Source organism: Scyliorhinus torazame, chromosome 5 (assembly GCF_047496885.1).
Source record: "Scyliorhinus torazame isolate Kashiwa2021f chromosome 5, sScyTor2.1, whole genome shotgun sequence".
Taxonomy (NCBI): Eukaryota; Metazoa; Chordata; class Chondrichthyes; order Carcharhiniformes; family Scyliorhinidae; genus Scyliorhinus; species Scyliorhinus torazame.
The window spans coordinates 175013260-175026186 of record NC_092711.1 but is presented as its reverse complement, the minus strand read 5'-3'; the positions used below and the strand labels follow the sequence as shown (position 1 = coordinate 175026186).

Below are 12927 nucleotides of genomic sequence, written 5' to 3'. Positions count from 1 at the left end.
TTTTTGTGTCATAAGTAACAAGGTCAAGGAAGCCCTTTTAACTTTTAACTTGTGGCTCCTTGCAGCCATTTCACATTTTGTATCTTTTCTAGATTAACTATTGATTTCATATCAAAAGTCAGTCATTAAACCAATGATTATTCAGTAGTGAACAATAATTATCAGTAGCGAATTGGTGTATTCAGGAATTATATTGTAAAAACTAGATCTTTATTTTAAAAATTAACACTAGCAACCAAAATGTTTCTAGAAACTGCAGAGTTAGCAGAATTTGTTTGAATAAATAAAGTATTTTAGAAGTTTGAGAAGATACTCAGCATAATATTCTGCCAATGGTATGTGGATGAGGCAGTGGCGTAGTGGCATTGTCACTGGGCTAGTAATCCAGGGACCCAGGTTAATGCTCTGGGTTCAAATCCAGCTGCAGCAGATGGTGAAATTTAGATTTAATACAAGTCTTGAATTAAAAGTCGAATTGTTGTAAAAACCCATCTGTTTTACTAATGTCCTTTAAGGAAGGAAATCTGCTATCCTTACATGGCCTGGCCTACATGTGACTCCAGATCCACAGCAATGTTGTGCTTGACTTGTAAATGTCCTCTCAGATGGGCAAGCAAACCACTCAGTTCAAGGGCATTTAGAAATGAGCAATAAATGGTGGCCTCACCAGCGATGTCCACGTTCCCATGAATAATTTTAAAAAATAAGGCGCAATGTTCCATCTGAAGATGAGTAAGAAACTATCTCTTTGAATGAGTGTATCTTGTATTTAACAAATATATTAATTAAATATTTCTGTATTAATTAGCGACTTGTCAGGAACAGATGATTGAATAAGTAATGAGCCTAATTGCATTACAGTTAATCAATAATGAATCAGTAGTTATCGTGTAAGACTGAGTTTTATTTGCTGTAAAAATGTAAACACTTAATTGCTGTGTATATAAAGAATGTGCAATGAAGATAAATGTACTGGCAAGAGAGACCTTCAAGCTCTGATTAGTCTCAACTTGGAAACTGTCTGAATAAGGGATTGTATAGAATCAGATAAGGGAATAGTATGAAACAGTTTTATTGTATTCCTGTCTGAGATAATGAGAAAAGGTCGTGTCAGTATTTGGGGATCCAATTAAATTAATCCAGTGACCAAATTGACCAATGGTCATGTTACAACAGGCCCAACTCTGATGTGAGGTAATGGTCACTTTGGGGATAAAAGTAGAGATTCTGAAGGTCTTCCTTGCTGGCCAAGTACTGAAGACTCCTGAGGCCGAGTTCCAAGGAAATTACTGTCAATGTAGGAGCCAGACTCCCGAGGCTGAATTCCACAAGAATTACTGTCAAAGAAGGAGCCAGAGAGGGTGACGCTTCTACAGACTGATCACCCACATGAAGTTGTAAATAGTCAATTTCTTAAAGTTGTTCAGTAAACCTTTTTCATTTAATAAACTTCTTTTAAAATTTTCTATCCAGAGAATTCTGCCTTTGTCTTAATTGTTTAAAGTTTTGTCTGACCCAAAGTGAATTTATTAAATGGTAAGTTGGGGGTGGCTGAATCAGTTAAGTTCCATAAAACAAGATCAGATGACAGAAGTCTTCAATTAAAAAACTTTCATTTCTATAGCGCCTTCCACAACCACTGGATGTCCCATAGTGCTTTGCAACCAATGGAGTGCTTTTTGAAAAACTCTTTATTTTAATTTTCTCACGCCACACAGAAACAAAAGGTTAAAATGGTTCGAATTGTCCACATCAATCATTGGCATTGTTGACAGAAATATAAAAGACACAGTATAACAAAGACACTTTTGGTTTTGAGAATCAAGTTACACGTACAGACAGGTGTCGATACAGCAGATAAACAAGAGTTTGATGATGATAACTGGTCCGTATAAAAGTTGCTTCCTTACATCGAGCATCAGTGAAAAATGACCACGGAAATAGATGGGAAAACACGTTTTTTTTTAAAAAGGCAAATAAAATGTATATAATGAGTGGGGCTGGGTTGGGGGCTCTCTGTGGTTTAATTCATATGAATAATCCCGTTACTGGCAATCACCTTTGAAATAATGTTTGGCTCTGGGAGCGGAATGCATGCGGGATTCTGTCCATCTCAAATCGCTCTCTGACTTCGGATCACCAAGTTTCACAGGTTGGGGGAATGGATTTCAGCTATTTGAAGACAACACCCTTCATGACAGCAAAACTTGTAAAAGATTGTGTTGTTTTCTTCTTTCCATCCCTTCTGGAATTGTCCCTCACAGAGCAGCTGGAGGGGGGTCTGTGGGATGTCCATGTGCAACACCTCAGCCAATGTTTTGAATATCTTATGCCAATACTCTCTCAAATTTGGCCACGATCAGTATGTGTGGAAGTAATGATTTCCTGCAGTCTTTTCAGTACTACTTATAGTGGAGGAACCAATTCTTACAGTAATATGTGGTCTTCAGAAGTAGCTCGGAATGAGCTTCCATTTATATTCCCTCAGGATATTTGGGTCGGTGACGAGATTGGTCTCAGGACAAGTTTGATCCCAGTCTTCCACTGGTATCTCCTGTTGCGGTTCAACCACTGCAATCGCTGAAAACCATCCTGTTAAACATGCCCAAAATGGGGAAAAATGTTTCTTTTCCATGAAATTGCCCCCTTCATGTTTGCAAAGAAAATTTGTCTGTACGTATGCTAAAAATGTTAATATTTTTACATAGATTACATAGAACATACAGTGCAGAAGGAGGCCATTCGGCCCATCGAGTCTGCACCGACCCACATTAATCCCTCACTTCCACCTTATCCCCGCAACCCAATAACCCCTCCCAACCCTTATGGACACTACGGGTAATTTAGCATGGCCAATCCACCTAACCTGCACGTCTTTGGACTGTGGGAGGAAACCGGAGCACCCGGAGGAAACCCACGCGGACACGGGGAGAACGTGCAAACTCCGCACAGACAGTGACCCAGCGGGGAATCGAACCTGGGACCCTGGCGCTGTGAAGCCACAGTGCTAATCACTTGTGCTACCGTGCTGCCATTTGGAAGGCCAAATTCCCCTCTGATCTGCTCAAAAGATTTTGGAGTATCTGCTGAAATATCTGGTGAAGGTGAGGCAATATTCAGACCATTTCTTAAAAAGTCCTTATCGTGCGTGGAGAGTATTAAATATTTTATAGACCCAATGGTGGTCAGAGCCGAGATTGAACCAGGTAAATCAAATGATTTCTGAATTTCTTTCCAAATATTGTTAGTCAATCTGGCATTCACTCATTCTGCAATCGTTTATGCTGTTACCCAGAAATGGCAGTGCTGTTAATGGAAGTTGGGACGCAGGTTTCTCCAGGTTCAGCCACCGTGTGTCTACGCTGTCTGTTAACCAAGCTGTCACAGATTATAGTTGAGCTGCCCAAAAACAGGAGATCAGACAATGTAGAAAATTTAATGTAGATTCTGGAATCTGAATAAGTAACATCTGGAACAGGGACAACAATCTGGGGAGGACATTCATCCGAATAATTTCAATCCGTCTTAACGGAGTGGTCAGCTCAGCCACCCATCCAGATCACTCTTCATATGGTTAATGATACAAGTGTAATTTGCTCCATATATTCTATCGATTGTTGGTGGGACAAGAATACTGAGATATTTAGTGCCCGACTGAGCCATTTAAAGGCACTTTGTGTCTCAATATGGTTGGGATTTGTCCACCTATTTCCGTTGCTTCAATTTTTTTAACATTAACTTTATAACCTGAGTCACAGCCTATCTTTTAAATACTCTCTTTCACAGAAAATATGGATGTTGCAGGATCTAATAAGTAAAGCAGGACGTCATCAGCATAGAATGACAACTTGTGCTTTTCTTCTCCAGCTGGAACCTCTGTATGTCCGTCTTGTTTCTCACCATTTGGGTTAAGGGTTTTATACATAAGTGAACAGAAGAAGGGGACAGAGGCCAACCCGGTCTTGTCCCCCTCTATCGCCCAAAGACTTCAGCAATATGACTGTTCACATGAACAGAGGCCTGTGGATTTGAATAGAGGATCTGGACCCATCTCACAAAGTTGAGTCCAAACTCCAGGCTGGTGTAAAGTCTGAAATAGGTACACCCATGATATTTGATCAAATGTCTTTTCAGCGTCTAAAGATAAGATCATGGCCTCAACCCCATTCCCTTGGACATGAGTCATGATGTTAAGGAGCCTGTGGAGATTGTCTCCAGAGTAACACCTGTTATCAATCCAGTTTGGTCTGGATGTATAACCTGTTATTATCCTGTTTATGGGCCAGTATTGTTGTTAGAACCTTCAGGATACAATTAAGTTATGATATGGGGCGATGTGACCCACACTCTGTTGGGTCTCTCCCCTCCTTATGAATGACTGTTATAATTGCATCTCTCCATGAAGGAGCCAATGATCCAGTTTCTAATGAGTGACGATAGGCCTGCTGAAGTAAAGGTGGATGTATGTCTTTAACGGTCTTATAAAATTTGTTTATGTAGCCATCCAGGCCAGTGCTTGCATTTTAAAATAAAAATTTAGAGGACCTAATTATTTTTTTCCAATTAAGGGGCAATTTAGCCTGATGCACGAGAGGAAAATAATATCTGGTTTGCCCAGGATCTGCCCAGCTTACTGTGGTCTGTGTCTGACAAATGTGTTTCTTGTAAAAATGCAGTTTTGAAATGAAAATCGCTTATTGTCACGAGTAGGCTTCAATGAAGTTACTGTGAAAAGCCCCTAGTCACCACATTCCGGCACCTGTTCGGGGAGGCTGGTACGGGAATCAAACCGTGCTGCTGGCCTGCCTTGGTCTGCTTTAAAAGCCAGCGATTTAGCCCAGTGTGCTAAACCAGCCCCTTGCAGCCTAGATGTTTCAACTGACAGAGCATCTTTTTTCTCTCAATGGGTTTATGTCACCCTTTCACATATTTTTTTAAAATTTAGAGTATGCAATTAATTTAACATTTTCATCTGGAGCTGAGAAATTTCACCACAAATGATCTCGGGGGTGAATTAGCATCTGACGGCTTTTGTTGCAGTGATCTGTGAGCCCACTCTAGTTGCAGTGGGAAATCGATCGGGAGTTTAAGCAGGTTCTTGAGAAAGCTTTCTCAAGATAATGTCCCGCCTACTGAGTTTTCTGGCACCTCATAAATTCACAGGTTGTTCCATCTCATGAAATGTTCGAGGTTCTGACATCTGTCCTCTAACCATCTGTCTCTCTGGTGTAAATAAGAGAGGAGCCTGTATCTGTGAATGTTACTATCGTTAACCGTACTAATTCTGTTCTCAGGCTCCACTACCCTCTTTCCCAAACCGCTGACAGCTTGTTCCAGTTCTGAGACTGAATTTTTCATAGTCCCAAGGGTGTCACTAATGTCTTTTCTGAATTTTCTCAGCTCAGACAGGATAGTCTCAGCTCAGACTTCTCCAGACCTGAATGAGGTGTTGGGACAGGCCCGTTGCTGCCATGTGGAGAGGGGCTGCGGATCCTCGCTTCGTTATTTCTGTCATCCTGAAGCATTTTCCATTCATCTCTCTTCCATCTTGTACTTTGTCTCATTCTGTGTCTATATCTACACTCGATAAGTATTTATGGGCGATTTAATTAGTGGATGGAGGTGGATTCTTGTTGGGGATGAATGGAACAGCATTCAGCAGGCAGCCATTGGGTTCTCCAGCTCCCTCTGGTCTGTAATCACTTGTGAACTCGCTGGTGTGTCAGCAGATGGGATGATTGAGTGAATCCCTTCCCACAGTCAGAGCAGATGAACGGCTTCTCACCGGTGTGAACTCGCTGGTGTCTCTGCAGGCTGCATAACTGACTGAATCCCTTTCCACACACAGAGCAGATGAATGGCCTCTCCGCAGTGTGAACTCGCTGGTGTCTCCGCAGGTGAGATGAATTAATGAATGCTTTTCCACACTCAGTGCAGGTGAACAGTCTCTCCCCAGTGTGAACCCGTCGGTGTATCAGTAAATTGGATGAATGACTGAATCCCTTCCCACACTCAGGACAGGTGAACAGCCTCTCCCCAGTGTGAACCCGTCGGTGTATCAGTAAATTGGATGAATGACTGAATCCCTTCCCACACTCAGGACAGGTGAACAGCCTCTCCCCAGTGTGAACTCTTCGGTGTGTCAGCAAGTCGGATGAATTAATAGATCCCTTACCACACTCAGGACAGGTGAATCGCCTCTGCCCAGTGTGAACCCGTCGGTGTATCAGTAAATTTGATGAATGACTGAATCCCGTCCCACACTCAGGACAGGTGAACGGCCTTCTCCTAGTGTGAAGTTGCAAGTGCTTCAGGAAGTTGGATGAATTAATGAAACCCTTCTCACACTCGGAGCAGGTGAACGGTCTCTCCCCAGTGTGAATGCTTTGATGAATTTCCAGCACAGAAGGGGGATCTGAATCCCTTTCCACAGTCACCACGGTTTCTCCATGGTGTGGGTCTGACTGTGTCTCTCCAGGTTGGACAACCAAGCCTCATGCACACACAGAACACGTGTACGGTCTCTCCCTGCTGTGGTTGGGATGCTGTTTTTTCTGGCAGTGCAACTGGTAAAATCTCGTTCTACGGACAGTGCACTGGGACACAGCCACTTTGGGTGTGTGCATCTTGGTGTTTTTCCAGTTGTACTGATGTTTAAAATATTTTGAAACGCTTAGAATGCACAAACATTTCTCTTTCTCGATTCAAAGGCCGATGATATCCAGGTCCTGATGCAACGATGACTTTGGCAGATCTTGACTCAACATCCAACCTAATGTCCTGTAAAATAGAATAGATTAGAACATTACAGCACAGTACAGGCCCTTCGGCCCTCGATGTTGCGCCAACCTGTGAAACCAATCTAAAGTCCATCTACGTTATTCTATTATCATCCATATGTTTATCCAATGACCATTTAAATGCCTTTAATGTTGGCGAGTCCACTGCTGTTGCAGGCAGGGCATTCCACGCCCTTACTACTCTCTGAGTAAAGAACCTACCTATGACATCTGTCCTATATCTACCTCCCCTCAATTTAAATCTATGTCCCCTCATGCTAGCCATCACCATCTGAGGAAAAAGGCTCTCACTGTCTACCCCATCTAATCCTCTGATCATTTTGTATGCCTCTATTAAGTCACCTCTTAACCTTCTCTCTAACGAAAACAGCCTCAAGTCCCTCAGCCTTTCCTCATAAGATCTTCCCTCCATACCAGGCAACATCCTGGTAAATCTCCTCTGCACCCTTTCCAATGCTTCCACAACCTTCCTCTAATGCGGCGACCAGAACTGCACGCAATACTCCAAATGCGGCCACACCAGCGTTTTGTACAGATGCAACATGATCTCACGGCTCTGAAACTCAATCCCTCTACCAATAACAGCTAACACACTGTACACATTATAACAACCCTATCAACCTGGGTGGCAACTTTCAGGGATCTATATACATGGACACCGAGATCTCTCTGCTCATCGACACCACCAAGAATCTTACCATTAGCCCAGTACTCTGTATTCCTGTTATTCCTTCCAAAATGAATCACCTCATACTTTTCTGCATTAAACTCCATTTGTCACTTCTCTGCCCAGCTCTGCAGCTTATCTATGTCCCTCTGTAAACTGCAACATCCTTCCGCATTGTCCACAACTCCACCGACTTTAGTGTCATCCGCAAATTTACTCACCCATCCTTCTACGCCCTCCTCCAGGTCATTTATAAAAATAACAAACAGCAGTGACCCCAAAACAGATCCTTGTAGTACACCACTAGTAACTGAACTCCAGGCTGAACATTTCACATTAACCACCACCCTCTGTCTTCTTACAGCTAGCCAATTCATGGCCTCTGCACTGACCATAGCTATGCAAAAAATTTTTTAACTAACAATTCTAAGGGCGCTATGTCAGACAGGGACATGCATTACAAAACAATAAACTGGGAACCTCTAACTTATTCTTAATACACTACACTCACTTAAACATTCCATTATCCTACCTTCCTCAATCATACAACAAAATCATAGCATTTCATGCACAGTGTTTCCTGGCTTGGCAGTCAAGCTCAGGATCATACAATTTGCTCATGAAAAGTTCTTTACATTTCTTTATTTACAATAAACGCAAGTGAATGCACTTTATTATAGATCGCGGGGGTCGGGGGTCTGGTCGTAACCAAAAATAGGGGATCTGATCCTATATACCGGGGTTCGAGCGCGGTAGTTTCTCCTTCTCCATTTCCATAGACGCGTAGTCTGCACTATGCAGCAGAGTATCGCTAATGCTAGTAAAGTTTCTATCACCTAGGACAGAGAGTACCAGGTTATAAACCTGGCACACCAAGATGCTGTAGTGTCACTGGTGACTGGGCTCTGGGTACTGCGGGAAAGTGAAGCATTAACGGCTGGGGGGCTTGAAGTCATGGAGTTCGCGTTCCCGCGCAACCAAATGTTCAAAATCATGAGGATGATCCACTTGAAGGAAGTCCTCATGGCTCTTTTTCCTTTTCTTTCTTTGTCTTCTCCGGTCCTGGAGCTTCTGGAGTTCTGTGGAAACAAGCATAGTGTCTGTAACCATCTTTGTTTAATATCTTGTACGCTAGTGTGTCTGTCCTTTGGTGCCAATTATTCCCTTTATAATTGGTCACTATGTGTGACTCCCTCATTTATTTTTTTTCAAAAACAAATTTTAGGAGAAGACACACTTCCCAATGATGAACCAGTGCGAGCCGTCTCGCAAACTGTGCAATTTACCTCCAAATGTTTCAGGATGTAAATAGCAGATGGTCGGCAACGTAAGGGTTACCTAAACAAAACAAAGCTTTTTGAACGAAAATGCCAAAATGAGGTGCGTGTGGGCCGCGATGGGTAAGAGTTGGGTGGAGTCCCCGGGTGGGAGGGTTACCAATGCCGTGTCTCTCCTACCCGAGCGTAGTTGACCAGAGGGGGGTTCCCAAGCAGGGCGGGACCCAAGCCGTTTCTCCACTGCCTGAGCAACCGACAAGAACGGGCATAAAATGTAGTCATCGTGGTGGGGCTGCCGTAGTGGTTCTTTCCTTTGAACCAGAAGGGCAGTTATGAACGGGCATCTGGTTCCTTAACAAGTGTCTGCAGACAAGCTAGTTCCTCTGAACTAGTGTCTGGCCACAGTGAGTCTCTGTAGGCAAGTCCTCCGAGGTTTCGGCCGAATAGGCGTGGGGCAGTGAGAAAGAAAATTCTCCTGTCGGACATACAACATTTAACAAACTTACAAACAACATAAAACATTCTGCAGGTTCCATCAGAAAGGACACCACTTCTCCCAAGCGGTTCCTTTAAAACATTATCTGGACACCTCAGTTCTCGGTTGCGAACAGGGTCGCAAAGGGGTTCTCGGTTTGGGAATCAGACCTAAGGTCGTCCTCTTCTCCCGGGTGCCAAACTCTGGAGTGGATCAGGGCTGAAAGGGCTGCCTGGTGTGAGTTGGGGTGGCTCTCGTCGTTGCGGACGAGTCGGAACGAGTTATTTCGGTGCCAATAGTTGGTGTCTAGTTGGGTGGGGACGAAATCGGGGTCGTCGGTGTAGTTCGGTGGTCTGTGGTGAGGTTTATTTAGGAAAGTGATCATGAAGGGATCACTCGGATCGTAGTCGGAGTCGCTGGGTGTGGATCCGGTTGTATGGGGATAGTAGGGAGGCGTGCTGTGGCTATCGTCCGAGTCACAGTCGCTGTCTCTGCTGCTGCAGTCTGTGGGCGTTCCGGGCCGGAGTGTATATTTCGGGGGTGGAGTCGAGGTCGAGTCCGTGGCTGGGCTGGACGTGGTGGGGGATGGTAGGGTTACGTTGGCTGTGGGCGGGACGTGGTGTGCTGCGTCGAGCATGACGTGGTGTGCGTGGTTCGACTGTGTTCCATATGCCTTCAGCTGGTTTATATGGAACCACGCAGTCTTACCGTTGGGGTATTTTATTTTATAAACGGAAGGGCTTACTTTATCCGCAATGGAATACGGACACGAGTATTTTGGTGACAGGAATGTGCTGGGGTTATATACAGAAAGCATAACTTGCTATCCTATACTGTACTCAGTCGCATGCACTGTCTTCTCGAAACAAGCCTTGCTCTGTTTCTTTCTGGTGCCCAATTTTACTGCGGCTGCTAGCTGAGCCGTTTTAACATTTGCAACTAATTGCTCCACGGCTTTCTCGTGTGTGAGGGCTGTCACTTCGGGGCTGGTCAAGTCTAAGCCTAACAAATATTCTGTGCCTTGCATGGGGCATCCGGTCATGAGGGTGTGTGGTGTGCAACCTCTGGAGGTAGAAATAGTGTTACGCAAAAACATCAGCGCAAAAGGGAGGACTGAGTCCCAAGTGGTGCTGTTCTGCTGGACCATTTTTCTGAGGGTGGATTTTAGGGTCCGATTCATGTGCTCCACGATACCACTCGACTGTGGGTGGTGTGCTGTGTGGAATTTTTGGGTGATGCCAAATATCGTGAGGACGTTCTGCATGGCACATCCCGTAAAATGGGAACCTTGGTCTGATTCAATGCTGCGGGGGAGTCCCCATCTTGTAATCATGTGGTGGGTCAAAATCTTGGCTGTGGTTTTTGCAGTGTTTGTGCGGGCTGGGAATGCTTCCACCCATTTTGTAAATGTGTCAATTACCACAAGTACATATTTATAGCCATTCCTGCAAGGGGGCAATGGTCCTATAAAATCAATCGGGAGGTTAGTCCAGGGGCCATTAACGGGTCGGGTGTGGCTGAGTTGAGCCTTTTTGGCATATCTGTCCGGATTATTCTGGGCACAGATAAGACAATTCTCTATATAATGGTTTACATCATCCTTTAAATTCAGCCATCAACAAAGCTGCTTGAGATGGGCTGTAGTGGTATCGATTCCCTGATGTGATGTCCATGACCGTCATGGAACAAACAAATCAGTTGATTCCTGTCCTGTTCAGGAACCACATAAAGGGTGTCTTTTAACACCACACCGTCATGTGTGGTCAGTGCATTTTTGAACCTCTCGTAGGGTGCTGGATACTTTCCTTTTACAATCTCCCTGAGATTGCTGTCCTGCTTCTGGGCCTCTACTAGATCCTCGATCTTTGTCTGTGAGACCTGAACTGCACTCACTGGCGTGCTTTCGGGGGGGTTTCCAAAAATATCCATGCCTGGAACCTGCCTTAGCCAGTGCATCAGCGTTTACATTTCCAGGGGGGAGGAACGATGGTGACTGCGGACTTTGATTATCCCAAAAGTCCTGTTCTGGGTCCTTCTGAAATATCACGAAGCAATATGAAGGAGGGGAGGGGTTTTCCGTCTGCGGAAACAAATCTTCTTGCTTTCCACAGGGGCAGGAATTCCGTGAGGCTGTTGCAGACATAGAGGCTATCTGAGTATATGTCTGCTGGGCTGGGGAAGGAATCTGGGTGTTCCACTATATACGCGATGGCCGTGAACTTTGCTGCCTGCGCGCCTAAGTGGCCTGGGAGTTTTAACGATATTTCCTCAAGGGCGCATCCCTGCGCGTCCTTGACATAGATACCGCAACCTGTTATGCGCTTCCCATCCAAGACTGTGGAAGATCCGTCCACATAGATCTTTATGGGCTCACACGTGTCCATGTGCTGGGGGCTCTGGGTTGAATTACCTATCTTTCTGGGGGGTGTTTTGGTGTGAAGAGATAATCTCACATTCATGGGGGTTTCTGGGGTACTGTAAGTTGTCGGCTAAGTAGGTGTGCGTCTTTGTCCTTTTAACTGTGATGTCCCGTCCCTGCAAGGGAAGGGTCCATCTCGCTGCTCTAATCTGGCTTACCGTGCCGTCCTTGAGTCGTCTGTCCAGTAAAAGTTGGGTGGGGGTGTGTTCGGTGAGAATTGTGATGGGGTTCAGTCCGGTAATATAGGAAAAATACTGAACTGCCCAAAATACTGCGAGCAGGTGCCTCTCACAGGCTGAAAATCCCTGCTCCACAGCATCTAAAATTCTGGAGGCGTAAGCTACGGGCCTTAACTGGTCGTGCCGTTCCTGGAGGAGCACGGCTGAAAGGGTGCAGTCTGTGGTTGCTAGCTCTATTGTGTAAGGGGAAAACGGGTCTGGAACTTGTAGTGCGGGGGCGGCTATGAGTGCCTGTTTTAAAGAATCCACAGCATCCGTATGCTGCGGAAGCCATTCCCAGGGGGCTCCTTTCTTTAGGAGGTCTGAGCGGGGCGCTGCCTTACTGGCGAAACCACCAATGTGGTTTCGGCAATAGCCAACCAGTCCTAAAAACGACCAGAGGGCTGAAACGTTCTGGGGAAGGGGCAATTTAGCGATCGAGTCAATTCTTTTATGCTCGATCTTGCGTTTACCATGTGTGATAATTGTTCCCAAATAATTGTTGGAAGATTTTTTCTTCCAAAATCTGGGCCTTTTTGGGGTTGACTTTAAAACCGATTGAGTGTAAGAGTTCCAGGAGTTCGGACAGAAGCTCGATGTGCTCTTCCTTGGTGTCTGTCCACAATAGAAGGTCATCTACATACTGTACCAGACATTCGGGGCGAGAGAATTTGGCTAAACCATTTGCCAGCTGTCGGTGGAAAATGGAGGGGGAGTTGTGGAAGCCTTGTGGCAGGCATGTCCACGTGTACTGCTGTGCTTTAAAAGTGAAGGTAAATTTGTACTGGCACGCCTTTGCCAATGGAATGGACCAGAATCCATTACTGATGTCCAAAACCGTGAAGAACCGGGAATTGAGTCCCTGCTTGAGCATGGTCTCGGGACTTGTTGCTGCTGTGGGGGCTGCTGCGGGGGTGACTTTGTTGAGTTCCCGGTACTCGATGGTCAGTCGCCATGATCCATCAGGCTTTCTCACTGGCCAAATCGGGGCATTATTAGTGGAGGCTACTGATCTAAGTACGCCCTGCTCTAATAAGCTGTCTATTATCTTGGAGATTTCTCCCTCTGCCT

General features: G+C 45.0%; 1 protein-coding gene across 1 annotated transcript in view; it reads left to right on the top strand.

The window, feature by feature from the left end:
* Positions 1-12927, top strand: part of LOC140418053 (uncharacterized) — a 72204-nt gene that overhangs the window by 7611 nt on the left and 51666 nt on the right. Inside the window, 1 exon segment of the mRNA XM_072501480.1 lies at positions 3249-3426. Coding sequence (XP_072357581.1) covers positions 3249-3426 — 178 coding nt within the window.